Source organism: Lotus japonicus, chromosome 3 (genome assembly GCF_012489685.1).
Source record: "Lotus japonicus ecotype B-129 chromosome 3, LjGifu_v1.2".
Taxonomy (NCBI): domain Eukaryota; kingdom Viridiplantae; phylum Streptophyta; class Magnoliopsida; order Fabales; family Fabaceae; genus Lotus; species Lotus japonicus.
The window spans coordinates 69,681,560-69,697,200 of NC_080043.1; the positions used below are offsets into that span (position 1 = coordinate 69,681,560).

General features: G+C 37.8%; 2 protein-coding genes across 3 annotated transcripts; one reads left to right on the forward strand and one right to left on the reverse strand.

The window, feature by feature from the left end:
- The first annotated feature begins 2,875 nt into the window (after positions 1-2,875).
- On the forward strand, positions 2,876-6,335 carry LOC130745522 (uncharacterized). Of its 2 annotated transcripts, XR_009021803.1 has the most exons (4): positions 2,876-3,277; positions 4,116-5,022; positions 5,282-5,900; positions 6,193-6,335. XR_009021803.1 is itself a non-coding variant. In XM_057597823.1 (3 exons), the coding sequence occupies exons 2-3, from the start codon at positions 4,834-4,836 to the stop codon at positions 5,552-5,554; spliced, it is 462 nt and encodes a 153-aa protein (XP_057453806.1). In that variant the 5' UTR covers positions 2,876-3,277; positions 4,116-4,833; the 3' UTR covers positions 5,555-5,919. The 2 variants fall into 2 exon arrangements, 1 of the variants encoding a protein (XP_057453806.1); XM_057597823.1 differs by lacking the exon at positions 6,193-6,335 and having other exon boundaries at positions 5,282-5,919.
- Positions 6,336-6,559: 224 nt separating this feature from the next.
- On the reverse strand, positions 6,560-15,491 carry LOC130744609 (uncharacterized). Its single transcript, XM_057596781.1, has 6 exons — positions 12,565-15,491; positions 11,051-12,263; positions 9,052-10,935; positions 7,624-8,964; positions 7,417-7,496; positions 6,560-7,233 (listed from the first exon to the last, which is right to left on the reverse strand). The coding sequence occupies exons 1-6, from the start codon at positions 14,991-14,993 to the stop codon at positions 6,579-6,581; spliced, it is 7,602 nt and encodes a 2,533-aa protein (XP_057452764.1). The 5' UTR covers positions 14,994-15,491; the 3' UTR covers positions 6,560-6,578.
- Between the last annotated feature and the right edge of the window lie 150 nt (positions 15,492-15,641).

The window sequence follows — 15,641 nt, forward strand, 5'->3', positions numbered from 1 at the left end:
TATTCTTTATACTAAAAAATTAAATATTTATTTAATTAACATCTTGAGGGATAAAATGATTCATAATTTGAACTTCTAGGTCAAATAAGTGCCTAACATCAAATCCAAATATGCATAAAATTAACATGTATATAGTAAAAAAAATGTTTTTTACAAAGTAAATGGGAAAACGTAGCATATAAGAAAAAGATAGGTCTAGAAGCTTTTACACGCACGCACACGTGCGCACCGACACACAGACGTGCATATATACATAACCTATTTCTTTCCTAACCCTACTCGACAGACATGAGCCTTATTCTTTTCCTCTTCCTTGACGGTGTCACCATTAATTCCTCCTCCTTGTTCCAAATATGCTTCTATGAAGCCATAATCTTCAGTATCGGTCATAAAACATTATATCCTTTCAAATCACTCATTGATCTCCCTATTTTCATTTCACTGTTAGTCATCCAATCTGTTAGCGCCTCGATCGTCTCTCTCTGAGTGCTGAAAAATCTCTACCACTTTTTGCTTAGGAGGGATCAAAGGGTAATTTCAATTTCCCCTTATAAATCTCTTTTTATGCTTCGATATTTACTCTTATTAATATTATTTTCCCTCGTCTTGTTAAAATTGGGAACTTGAAATTAGGGCTTTAGTTTGTTGCCTTTGATGGTTCACATAATTTGGTTAACTTTAAGTTTCCTGATATACAATATTTACAGGGCTCTTCTCTCTTTTAAATAATTTCATATCACTCACTTATCTCCCTATCTTTCATTTCACAGTTGGTCGTTCAATCAGTTAGCGCCTCGATCATCTCTCCCCGGGTGCTGAAAAATCACTACCACTTTCGCTTAGGAGGGATAAAAGGTTTATTGCAATTTCCCCTTATACATCCATTTTTATGCTCCAATGTTTATTCTTATTATTATTTTATCTCGTCTTGTTGGAACTTGAAATTAGGATTTTATTTTGTTGTCGTTGATGGTTCACATACATATTTGGTTAACTTGACTTTTCCTTATATACAATCTCTATATGGCGCTTTTCTTTTTTAAATTAATTATATTTCTTTTATAGTTGAAGTATATTCGTTTATATTAGCACACAATATTTTTCATGTAGTTATATATTCTTTTTTAAAATGTTGAAAATAATATTTGTGCAGTTTTTTCTTGAAACAAACAACTTTGGATGCAACAATTTTAGGTTAGAATTTTTTGAATATTTTTCTTGTGAGTATGGAAAACTTTGGACAAATTCAGGAAAATGAATATTTATTTATAACTTGATCACATTGTTATCATGTCATGTTGTATAAGTATTTTGGTTGAATTTGTGGAAATAGAAGTTCTAATATGTTCAATCATCACATCACATATAAACTCACTTTCTCAGGTACTAAAAAAGATATACTCATTTTTCTTAGCCATTTTGCAGAATAAGTGAGTTCTTTGATATTGAAGTATAAGTCCACTATTGAGAGTTAGATCAGTATGGTGTGGTCAACAATGTAGTCTATGCAAGTTATTTCCTTACTCTACTCGGTAAACATGAGTCAGGATTCTTTTACTTTTTCCTTAATTGCATACAAAAAATTCCTCCTCCTTGTTCCAATCATGCTTCAATGATTGTGTGATCATTTTTATTGGTCCTAGCTCAAAACTGTCTCATTTCATCTCACTGGCCAACATCTCTCTTTTCGATTTACCCATTGGCCATTAAAATTGTTGTATCTTTGATCATCTATCCCTTTGTGCTAACAACTCTCTACCACTATTCTCTTAGCAAGGGCAAAAGTTACCTCCCTTATTTATGCTCCGATGTTTATTCTTATTATTATTTTCTCTCATTATGTTAAATTTTGGAAATTGGAATTTGAGCCTGATTTTGTTTCGCTTAATGTTTCATAGACATACTAGATTAATTTTGTTGATTTTCCATAATATACACTATTTTATATGTTGCTTCTCACTTTTAAATTAAGTATATTTCTTTATTTTGTTTCTGTAAACTATGTTATGTGTCATATTATATTTGACAATGTTTTTGGGTTATATATTTTATAAAAATGTTGAGAAAAGCATTTGTGTTGTTTTTATGCTTAACAACTTTGGATGCAATAGTTTTATGTTAGCATTTTTTGAATTTTCATTTGCTTCTGAGTTGGAAAAATTTGAACAATTCGGGAAGAGGATCATTTATTCCTAGCTTGATCACACTTTATTTATTTCCGATTGGTATTTTGGTTGAGTTCATGAAAATTGAAATTCTAATGTGTTTAATCATCAGATCATATACATTATTCTTCTTAGAAGATCACACTTTCTCATATATTAAGTAAGCTATACTCATCTATCTTTGTTATTTTGCAAAACGAGTGTGTTCTTTGATTTTGAACTTGAAGTCCACAATTCAAAGTTAGATCAGTATGTTGTGGTCAACAATGCAGTTTATGGAAGTTCTTGTCAACATAGTGAGAACTCATGAGGTGATGCGTATATATAATTTCCAATAGTGCTTATGGTTACTGTTGCATGAATGTTTTCTTTTAGGATGAAATTTTCCATATGATAATCTAGTGAACTGTTAAATAACAGAAAAATAACAGTTTTTGCATGTGAAACAACTAGTTAAGGCAATAAAAAACTAACTTAGGTCTCATTTTCACATCATCAAACAACTAGTTAAACAATAAAAACATAACAACACAAGAGAAATGTGAAGAGGTGTCAATGAAGATAAAGTTGTTATTTTCTAAAATCAATTCAAGAAATTGCAATTCTAACGCAAACGTAGCTAATAAAGACAAAAGGTTAGCAGTGAGTGGGTCCAATAAAAATAAAAAATTGATTTAGATAAGCAAAACCTCCTATAAATACACATCAGTCATCATAGGGGCTAGGTCTATGGTTCAACATATCGTTCACAATGTATTTTACTATTTGTCTCTCTCTTTTCTCTCTCAAACTTTGATTTGTCTTCATTATTTCGATCACCATCGGATCTGCACCGGGCCCCGTTTCTGACGAGATGTGCACCGTTGCCGACTGAGCTCTATTTCGATCTAATTATTGATGAGAGATTCCATCGAGGACTGCCGATTCAGAAATCAAGCTTTGATTCTTCTATCAATTTCATCTCTATGTTCATTCTAACTCAGACTCCTTTATTGTTCTATACTGCTTTTCAATGTTCTTATTGAAGTTATGATGCTTGCTAACTATGGGCCACTGCTGTATAGTTTTCTATTCATGCATTTTTTTCATGACCAACCAAACACATTAGCACAGTGTTTCCCTGGAATTTTCCAGTCCCTCCTACTTCCTTCCTACAAAAATCAACCGAAACAAATAGACCATTAGAAGCGATAAACACATGATTTGGACTAAATGAACAATGATAGAAAATAGATACTAAAATAAAATAAAAATTACTAACAACAAAAAAATGAAGGTGAGTTTCACTACGAGAAAACCAATAATCACTAACGGTCAAAAACCGTTGATAACTCTTTAAAGATTCTCGGCGTAGATTCGAAGTCGAGCTTCACCAGCACAAGAAGGTAATCGCTTGGTGTTTTCTACTTTGTTCGCAAATTTGTTGCTCTGTTTTCTATTTTTTCTCACCCTCATCCATTTACTGCATAGAACATAGGACTGTGACCTCAAGGGTATTATTCTATTCTATTCTCACAATAATACTGATTTTTTAAGACCACGAATCAGAATCTGAAAACAATATTTAAATGAACGTTGAATCACATTTCTTTATTCTTAAACCTTAACACTTTGTTGGAGCTATGGTCTTCTTAGATGTCACAGATTTTCTTCCCCATTCATTTGCTGATATGTTGGTACACATAAGCACTTAGAATTGAACCAGGAATTGATTGTTCACTACATTGGCAGATGGTGAGCTGAAATATTGAAGGAATAACATCTTAAAACCAAAATTGACATGGTTAAGTCCATTCATGCCAATTGCATTGTTACATTTGTGTACCTTATTTGTTACCGACTTATACCCATCATTCTTTTCTTGAATTATCATTGAAATGGCCTGGAATGGAGTTCTGGTACAATGTATGTTGTATATAGTCTCTTGTATTAAGACTGTGCTATGTGCAGGCCTTTCCTCCTGATTTGAATTTGGTGGATTGATTGTCTAACCAGAGTCTTGGTAGATTTGTGTAATTGTCCTGTGTTTGTGTCATATTGCCTTGAAACCACAGAATTATCAATGGCCGCAGCTACAAGTTTGTCCTAGATAGTGGTAGGTTTGTTGGCAGGCATAATCTGTTTGAGGTAAGTTTATTGGTCTATTCAAAGGCTTTACATGACCCTTAGATGCTCTGGGCCCCATGCGCGCTACGGTGATGTTTTCAACGAGTCTATAGCCTTGGCTGACATGCCCGGGTAATCTTTGAAATTAAAAAAAAAAATTCCTTAAGTAGGTTTTCCAGTTATATTAGAGTATTCAAACAGCTTGACAAAGCTTGAAAATTGAGAGAGAGGTCTATGTCAAATAGCAAGTTAAGTTCAGGCTTTGTGTTGATAAAACAGGGAAGGCCCTTTAAGGTAAAGATTGACACCTTTCCCTGCCTACCCTGTGGTCACAAAACGGTCATTTGTAATTGAATTGAACTATCAGAAATTTATTCCAATCACACTATACTATCTGATTTTGTTTTGAATTAATAAACATTTGTTGAGTAATGATCATTCACGTTTGATTACATATTTGAAAGATGATATTAGCAATATTTATTTAACATTCCTGATTAATGGCTATCTGATGTAGATAGGGAGCTAGTTGACTTGGCTGCCACAGAGCAGAAGGAATAAGATGCCATTGCCTCCGTATGATTGTATGCTTCTATTTAAGCCCCATATAAGAAAGGAAGCCCTCATTGATTTGGTTTCCAGGGTGGGAAAACATGTGTACAGAAGAAATGGGGTTGTCACTGATATAAAGAGTTTCGGACCAGTTCAGTTGGGCTATGGTATAAAAAAGCTCGATGGCAGATATTATCAGGTGAGATTGACTATTCTTGATGCTGTAAGGACAATTTATACATGTTTTTCTTTTTATATGTTTCTCTTGTAGGTTCTTTACCGGTTTACCCCCTTTATAGTACTTGTCTTGATATAAGCATTACTTGCTTATTTGAGTTTGCCTTAGGCTTTAGTAAATCAGAAGGACTTACATATTTTTTCTTGGTATATATGAATCCAAATTATGCAATTCTATTGTAATGTAATGTATTTCCATTTTATATTTTTAATGGATATAGGGCCAACTGATGCAACTGAGCATGATGGCTACTCCTGACATCAACAAAGAGCTCCATTACTTAAACAAAGAAGATAGGCTTCTGCGTTGGCTTCTTGTTAAACAACGGAACACAAAATTTGGGCTTGACTTCCTTGGCGAGGAAGGTGCAATTGAGCTTAGTGAATTGTCTCAAAGCAGAAAACTCTATGATTATGAGAATGCGGATGAGGATGATGATGATGGCGATGATGATGAATATGAGGTTAATGAAGAAGGGCACAAAATGAACTAAAAGATAACTGAGTATTTTGTTTGTTTCCAAAATAAGAGGATAAAACCATTGGACCAATAGGTATTTTATGTTCAACTTGTGCTTATCGATAGCGCTAGGTAAGAACTGAGACATGATCACTGTTGTCTCTTCTTGCTATTTGACAGAATAAGATTTTTGTAGCTTGCTGAAATTTTAGTTTACAAATGTGCTAGTCTTGACCCGGAGCAGTTGAGCTCGTCCAAAATAGTTGTGGCCTACGATATCTCAAGGAAAACAATAATGGTCAGAGGATAAGAGCAGTTTCAATATGCATCGATGCATTGACATGTAAAATTGCATGCAAGTGGCAAAGAAGTGAGAAATGGTAAGCTTTAAGTTTCATTTCATATAAAATAGACCATACAATTAGTCCAAAAGTTCGAACACATCTTCAAAAAAACCTCTTCAATAATTGACAATTAAATGTTTTTTTTTTTAATTTGGGAGTTTTGCACAATATATTTAAGACATCTTTTATATATACTCACACTAATTTTTCCTTTCCATTTCCACATATTTTCTTTTTATCTATCGCTTCTTTTTCAATCACATTACTCATCATATATCTCACATCTCTCTTATATAGTTATATTCATATCTCCCCTACCGGGGTGTAGGTGAATGGGTGAACCTATCTTTTTCCTATTTAAGAAGCACCTTGTATTTCCCATGCACAAAGATGATAAGCAAGGTTCCAAGCCATGTGACGGAGATACCTGAATATATAATTTTGTCAAAATCTGTAAAGAAGTTCAGCACAGTATAATTAAGGCTATGATTGGATATGTTAGCATTCATTTCAAAACAAATAGTGAATAAAACTCTTTTTATGGATTATGATGAAAATACGTTGGCATTACACTTAACTGATATACAAACACACGAAACCATCTAGTGGAATCAGTGCTAAGTAGCTAGTGTGATTTAATGATCCATTTATTGAAACCTTTAAGTCTAATGGATATCAACTCATAACAAGCAGTGTTGCAGAAAATTTCACCCTTTAGATTGTCAATCTTTGCCTTATTCTCTTCCTAAACAATGCTGCTTTCACATACATCCAATCATTCACCTTATCCAATAACCTGAAATAGGCATGTCTCCATGAAGCATTAAATATAAAAGATAAACAAACACCCCAGAAGCCACTGATGAATCCAATGCTCAAACTAACATAAAATCCAAGGGATATTAATCCACTTTCATCTCCTTCAACATCATTTCTTTGGTTGTCACTGGAGAGTGCAGGGTTGGAAGAACCTTCATCTCCTGGACAAGCTTCTATCAGCGGTGGCCCACAAAGTCCCTTGTTTCCAATATATGCAGAAGCATCAAAACTCTGTAGCTGGGTGCCCAATGGAATCCTTCCAGATAAGTTGTTGAATGAAATATTCAAATGACTAAGGAAATATAATCCAGACAAGCTCCTAGGAATTTCTCCAACAAGATGATTGCTTGACAAATCAAGGGATTCCAGCATTACCAGCTGACCAATGTTATCTGGAACCTTTCCTATCAAGTTATTTCCTGATAAATTCAGAGAAACCAAGCCCACAAGGCTGGTTATATTAGGAAATTCTCCACTTAAGTTGTTGCTTGATATATCTATGATTCTCATGAATTTGAGGTTTGTCCCTGATGAACTCACAGAAATGCTACTGGTTTATTGAAGAAAACAGAGACTCAATCCTCAAGTACTGAGGTTGAATTCTCAGGAATTACACAGGAGAATCAATGAACACTAACAAGAACCCTAGCCTCTGGAATTCGAGATCCAGAATCTCCCAAATCCTAACCAACTGAATAACTACCTGTAACTTCCCCCTTTCCCTTATTTATACTATTCAGTAGCTCTAACAGAATCACAACTATTAACAGAATTAGCCAGCTGTACTCTAACAGAAACAACTAACCATGCCAGCTGTTTATTAACAGATCAACCAACAATAACAGTCACACTAAGTTGTGACTTTCCTCTTGTTTCTTCTCTCATACACCTTCTTAATTGAAGGTCTATGCTCATCAATACCCCCCCCTAAAAGTTTCACCTTGTCCTCAAGGGGAAAATCAGGAAAAGCTTCATGGAGCTGGGCAGCAGATTCCCAACTGTTCTCACAAGCAGGTAAAGAGTGCCACTGAATTAGCACCTCAATCTGGCCCATTGTGGTTTCCCTAACAGCCAGCACTGTTTCAGGTTCCACCAAGAGCTCATGATCTTCATTCAAGGCTGCTGGGAGAGGTTGAGGCTGAAAATTAGTCCCCACAGCCTTCTTGAGGAGAGAGACATGAAAGACAGGATGCACTCTACTGTGAGCTGGTAGCTCAAGTCGATAAGCCACAGCCCCAATCTTTGCTACAATAGGATAGGGTCCATAATACCTAGGACTCAATTTTTCATTCATTTTCTTGGCCAAAGACCTCCTTCTATAAGGTTGTAACTTGAGAAAAACCTCATCACCAATTTGATAATCCACATCCCTCCTCTTCTTATTTGCACATGTCCTCATCATGTCCTGAGATTTTAAAAGATTAGCTCTCAGATCTGATAGCAATTCATCCCTCCCCACCTGCAAATCATTTACTGCAGCTATCTTGGAAGGAATTGTAGTCCCTTGAAGAAGCACAGGTGGTTCCCTACCATAAAGAGCTTGAAAAGGAGACATTTTGGCAGATCGGTTGTAATTGCTGTTGAACCAAAACTCTGCCCAAGGAAGACAAGTAACCCATTTCCTTGGCCTGGATCCAGTAAGGCATCTCAGATAAACTTCAAGGCATCTATTGACCACCTCAGTCTGGCCATCAGTTTGAGGATGGTAGGCTGAGCTAAACTTAAGTTGTGTGCCTGACACTCGGAACAGTTCCTTCCAAAAACTACTGAGAAATAAAGAGTCTCGATCTGAGACTATGGTTGTTGGGAACCCATGAAGTCTCACTACCTCATGAAGAAATAAAGCTGCCACTTCAGGAGCTGTAAAAGGGTGCCTTAAGGGAATAAAATGAGCATATTTTGTCAGCCTATCCACCACCACTAAGATTGTATCCTTGCCATTAGATTTAGGCAAACCACCAATAAAGTCCATGGACACATCTGTCCAAACCTGAGTAGGCACAGGTAATGGCTGAAGCAGCCCTGCAGGGGAGAGATTGTCAAATTTGTTTCTTTGACATGTGTCACATTCTGCCACAAAATCTCTTATGTCACTCTTCATCCCTTCCCAATACACCACTGCAGCCAACCTTCTATAGGTTCTAAAGAACCCTGAATGTCCTCCCAACAAAGAAGCATGAAACTCTTTGCAAAGAATTGGAATCCTATAAGATTGCTTGGACAGAACCAACTTTCCTTTATAAAACAACCTGTGATCCTTCAAAGTATACCCTTTATGAGCCTAAGGATCCACAATCAGATCTTGTACAATGGCCTGTAGCTTGGGATCTTGCAACATCTCAGTTTGCCACTCCTCAAAGTCATTCACCTTAAGAACTGACAATGCACAATATGAGCTTCTCCTGGACATGGCATCAGCAGCTGAATTGTCCTTCCCAGGCTTATATTGTATCTCAAAGTCATAACCTGAGAGTTTGGAAATCCATTTGAACTGCCCCTCTCCCACAACCTGTTGCTCAGTAAGGAACTTCAAACTCTTTTGATCTGTTCGAATTATGAAATGCCTTCCTAAGAGATAATGCCGCCACCTTTGGACAGCTCTGACCACTGCCATTAACTCTCTTTCATAAACTGATTTAGCTTGACTTCTATCTGAGAGTGTAGCACTCCAGAAAGCCAGAGGCTTCCCTTCCTGAGTCAAAACTGCTCCTAGACCCGTACCTGAAGCATCTGTTTCCAGAACAAAGACCTTGGAAAAATCTGGAACAGCCAAAGTAGGTATCTCTGTCAAAGTGTGCTTAAGAGCTTCAAAAGCCTGTTGGGGACTAGGTCCCCACTGAAAACTATCTTTTTTCAGTAGCTGTGTCAAAGGCCTAGCTATCTTGCCATAATCCTTGACAAACCTTCTATAGTATCCAGTAAGACCTAGAAATCCCCTTAAGCTCTTCAAGTCTTTAGGGACTGGCCACAACCACATAGCTTCCAATTTCTTTGGATCAGCTGCCACAGTTCCAGCAGATAACACATGTCCTAGATATTCAATCTGGCCCCTTCCAAACACACTCTTCTTACCATTGATTTTAAGATCATGTTGGTCCATCAATTGCAGAACTTGTGTCAAGTGAACAACATGTTCCTCCATCGTCAAACTGTAAATCAAAATATCATCAAAAAAAACTAGAGCACACTTTCTCAAAACTGGTCTCAGCACCTCATTCATCAGAGACTGAAAAGTGGAAGGAGCATTGGTGAGGCCAAAGGGCATCACCAAAAACTCATAGTGGCCCTCATGGGTCCTGAATGCTGTCTTTTCCACATCCTCTGCCTTCATCATAATTTGATGATATCCTGATTTCAGATCAATTTTGGAAAACACTCTAGCTGGACCAATCTCATCTAAGAGTTCATCAATGACTGGAATAGGAAATTTATTAGGGACTGTGATTTTGTTCAAAGCCCTATAGTCTACACAAAATCTCCAGCTACCATCTTTCTTCCTAACCAAAATCACTGGACTTGAATATGGACTAATACTAGGTCTAATGATTCCAGCATTGAGCATTTCAGCCACTAACTTTTCTATTTCATTTTTTTGGTAATGGGGATACCTGTAAGGCCGAATGTTGGGAATGGATGCACCTTCTTTCAGATGAATGGCATGGTCATGTCTTCTCTGAGGGGGCAATTCAGTAGGTGCTGCAAACAGTGCTGGAAAATCTGACAAAACTGCCTTCAACAACTCTGGAGTTTCCTCTGCTTTAGCCACCTCTTTTTCTAACATTTGATATTGAAGCACATATCCCTCTCCCTGCTGTTGAATGGCTTTAACCAATGCATTCATGGAAGCTCTCTTCTTCAGCAACTCAGGCTCCCCTTTGAGGACTACCTTTTTATTTCCCAGTTTGAACTTCAAGGTCAGCTCTTCAAAATTGGCTTTGATGTCCCCCAATCCTGCTAGCCATTCTAGACCAAGCACAACATCCACTCCTCTTAATCCAAACAAAAAGAAATCTTGAGTTACCACAAATCCTTGAATCTGCACACTGAGATTCTTACACACCCCCTTGCTTTTCACTACATGTCCATCCCCTACTTCTACTGTGTAAGCTGGAGTTTCTGTAATCTGTAACTCCATTTCTCTTGCCAAGGACTGAGAAATGAAATTATGTGTTGCTCCACAATCTACCAGCACCACTATGGCAGTTCCTTTCAATTTTCCCCAAACCTTGAGAGATTTCCTTGAAGAAATTCCCTGTATACTGTTTAGTGACAAGTGCTTTAACTCCATAGCTTCCTCAATTTCTTCAGTTGAGAGGCTCTAGTGTCTCAATCTCTTCTTCCTCACCATCATCCCTCAGCAACATTACCCTGAATTGCTTATTCTTACAGATATGGTTTGGTCCAAACTTTTCATCACATCTGAAACACTCCCCCTTTCTCAACTTTTCCTTCATCTCTTCCCCAGTGAGTTTTCTGTAAACTCCTCCCCTGGCTGGCTTACCTCCTACTCTCTCATTAACACTACCACTAGATGATTGCACTGTGCCCTGAGTTACACTACCACTACCACTTTTCTGTCCAGTATCAATTTGCACAGATTTCTGAAAAGTTGTGGATCTAAAAGGTGGTTTGAAAGAGGAATTATACCTGCTAGTACTGCCAATTCCAGCCTTGCTCACAGCCAGGTTCTTCTGTTCCACCATCAAGGCTTTCTTGACCATGATTGTTAGGGATTTGGGCTCATAGAGCTTGATTTCTGCTGCAATTTCCTCCTTGAGTCCATTAACAAAGATATCCATGTAATGCTCTTCATCAATTCCCTTGAGCATTCCTGCAAATCTCTCAAATTGTCCTACAAACTCTTCAACACTACCTTCTTGCTTCAAGGCCAGCAAAGCCGCAAATGGACTAGCATTCGAGGTGAGTTGAAATCGTTCCAGCATGGCTTCCTTGAACTTGGTCCAAGTAGTCACCTGGTTGCAGGTTTCCCACCATTGGTACCAGCTCAATGCCTTTCCATCCAAGGCCACCATAATCGCTTGTACCTTCTCTTCCTCAGTCGCTCCCTTCAGTCGGAAGTAGCGTTCCAATTTCTGAATCCAACTGTACGCATCTTCTTCACCCTGGAAAACTGGAATGTCAAGCTTCCTCCAACGCTCTGTTTGTGCATTTGCAGTGCGCTGAAGATTCTCTCGCGCATCAGCTTCGTCTCTTACGCTTCCCGGTTGTCCTCCGTTCACGGTGCGCTCCTCCTCCATTCGTCGGCGTTCTTGCTCGCCGTCGCTGTCGCCGTGCTCGCCGGCTCGCCGGCGCGTCATCGTCGCGACAATCGCTTCCAGATTGCGAAACCTCTGCTCCACGCGTTCATGCTCGATCGCACGCTCTCTCCGTTCTTCGTCGCGAATCCTCCTGTCTTCTTCGCGATTCCTGCGTTCTTCCTCGCGATCGCGATTCAGAACCTCAATGAATCTCTCAATCGCTTCCACTCTGGCTTCCATTCTGCTCGCTACCATAGACAAATCGATACCACAGCTCCTGGATGGAGCTCTGATACCAATTGATGAACTCACAGAAATGCTACTGGTTTATTGAAGAAAACAGAGACTCAATCCTCAAGTACTGAGGTTGAATTCTCAGGAATTACACAGGAGAATCAATGAACACTAACAAGAACCCTAGCCTCTGGAATTCGAGATCTAGAATCTCCCAAATCCTAACCAACTGAATAACTACCTGTAACTTCCCCCTTTCCCTTATTTATACTATTCAGTAGCTCTAACAGAATCACAACTATTAACAGAATTAGCCAGCTGTACTCTAACAGAAACAACTAACCATGCCAGCTGTTTATTAACAGATCAACTAACAATAACAGTCACACTAAGTTGTGACTTTCCTCTTGTTTCTTCTCTCATACACCTTCTTAATTGAAGGTCTATGCTCATCAGTCCCATACTCAAATTCTAAACCTTTTGTTATCAAGTTTACAAAGTCAATGATGTTCAGTTCCAATAAGCTGTAAGTGACACGAGAGTAAAACAGATCTGTTGAAACTTCATTGTGTGACAAAGCAGTCAAATTGTTAAAACAGTAAGGCAAGGCCCCAGAAATATTGTTTCCAGAGACATCCAATACCTGAAGAGCTGAAAGATGACACAAACTCAATGGTATGCTACCATATAACTCACTGGTTCTCATGCGGAGAACAACAAGCTTTGTCAAGGTTCCCCCTAACCAATTTGGTATTTCTGCAGAAAAGTTGTTGTTTCCAAGATCAAGGAGCCTTAATTCTGTGCAATTTTTCAGGGAGATCAATCCTCCAAGGAAGTTATTATTCCTCAAATGTAATGACAATACTTGCTGTAATGCACCAAATGAGTTTGGTATTTCCCCTGAGAAGTTGTTATTTGCCAGGTTCAGCATTAGCAAACCTTTAGCATGCATCCAACAATTTGGAAGTGTTCCTGATAACTGGTTATGAGACAGGTCAAGGTAAGCCAAGTAACCATTCAATGTGCTACACAATGAAGATACTTTCCCAGAAAGCTTATTTCTAGAGAGAATCAACAAATTTGTACTGGGTGGAAATGGTGGTACTTGACCAGACAACTGATTAGAGCTCAAATCAAATTGAGGAAGGTCATATGCTTTTGATGATAAATTTGGCAAAGTGCCAGGAATGTGATTATTGGACAAATTTAAATATTGTAACTTAGAAAGGTTCCAAAACCACTCAGGGATTTCTTCTGAAATTCCTACATTGGAAATGTCTAGGACAGAAAGATTCTTTTGGGTTTGAAGCCACTGTGGGAATTTTGTCCCCAGCTTGCAAGAAGACATTTTCAGGTACTGCAATTGGAAAGGTGGTATCCAATTCATGCTGAGGTTGAAAGTCAATGAATTATCAGAAACAGCCATGGTTCTTAAATCATAAAGATTTGACATGTGATATTCATTAACTGTGCCATCCAAGGAATTGGAAGAAAGACCAAGATTTTTCAGGCTGGAAAGATTTCCAATACTTTCTGGGAGAATTCCATTAATTTTATTGTGGGAAAAACTAAGATCTTCAAGTGATGGTGCTCCTGAGAAGTCAGGCAATGGTCCACTCAGGTTGTTGAAAGAGACACTGAAGCTAGACAGATGAGGTAATGTTCCCAAACTTTTGGGAAGAGTCCCATTCAATTTATTGGAATTTGCATAAAAGGATTTCAAGGATGTAAAGTTAGCAATATCAGGGAGTGGTCCTGTAAATGAGTTGTTACTTAACTGCAGCAACTCAATGGTATCCTTTGCACAGGATAATTTGTCAACTAAATCTTGAAGCTGGTCAACCAAATTGTTTGAGAACAAATATAATTCTCTTAGCTGACACAGATTCTGGAAAGATTCTGGTATTGGCCCTTGAAGTTCATTATCAGAAAGATCAAGAATTTTCAGAGAAAACATGTTTGCAAATACATTTGGAATTGGGCCTTTCAAATGGTTACCATATAATTGAAGGTTGATAAGGCTACCGCCACTAACATTTCCCACCCATGTGAATATAGAAGAGGAGATATTATTTGAACTGAGATCAATTACCTTAAGAGAAGTTGACAAACTAACATGAGAGAGAGATTTGGGATTGATATATGGAAGCCCACACTCTTCCAAATGAAGTTCTTCAAGAGATGGAAGCTTGCTTACTGATTCTAACCAGTCAACAGCTTTACCAAGGTCAAGAAGTGATAGATCAAGGTATCTTAGAGAAGAAAGGCCAGAAAGCCAACTAAGATAATGGCTACTGATACCAATATTCCAACTTAGATCAAGTGTGTGCAGATTTGAGAGGTTCCCAAGTTGATGAGGAACTGTTCCTTCCCAACCAACACCAATAAGTTTGAGGACCCTTAACAGAGTAAAAGAGCCAATGAAGTCCGGAATTCTTCCACCAAACAAGTTGTCACTAAGGTCTAGATACTCTAGATATTGCAGTTGAAGCAGTGAGGGATTGATCTCACCTATTAAAGGTTGCTGTGCCTGCTTCTCAGAATGAAGATCCAACTTGATGACATGACCAGTTTTGTTGTTGCAAGCTACTCCCCTCCATTTGCAGCAATCTCGCTCAGTTTCCCAAGAGAAAAGGGTGTTTGATTCATCAATAATACCTTGTTTGAATGTGAGAAGTGCTTGCTTCTCTTTTTCTATGCATTTGACCAAATTAGAGCACTGAGCTTGGAGACATATGCTAGTGAAGATAATTGTACACAGAAACCCAATAGGTGTAGTGACAATTGGCTTATGATTTACCTTGCTACTAAACATCATGAACAATTGAAAGAAGAAAAACCAATCCTTCTTCTCAGTAAATAAAAGCACAGGAAGATATTAAGAGTAATACAGATACAGATAACTCAGGCACATAAAAACACTTCCAATTAGGCTATTTGTATACAGTATACACCACCAAAATTCCTTTTGCTTCTTTTGTTTTTTTCTTTTCTCTCTCTTTAGTCAACCAATGCACCAATGTTGATTTGGCCACACATTTCTTGAGATTAAGAATTATAAGGAAGAAAAAGACGATTAAACAATGAGCCCGAAACATTACAGGAAACAGACCCTTAAGACTTTGAGCCTTAATAGCAAATAAAGAATACAACATGATTAGATTTTGTACATAAATTTAAACAGTTTTCTTCTCATGTATAGAGTTCAAACAATTTTATAATTTAACATATGGAAAACTCAGTCATTGACCGTAAACAAGTGATGAACACTTGTCATAGAATCATAGCCCCTTGACCCCTATATATACGGTTTTCTTTATAACTATAGCTCAAAATAATTATAATATGATTCAACAAATGAGATTTCCCAGCGCATATAATACGGGAGTTGGGTTTGGGGCCCCCCTATGGGGCTCCCCGCCCCACTTAAAGTGGGGAAATTACTGGAACGCCCCCTTTTAATAGA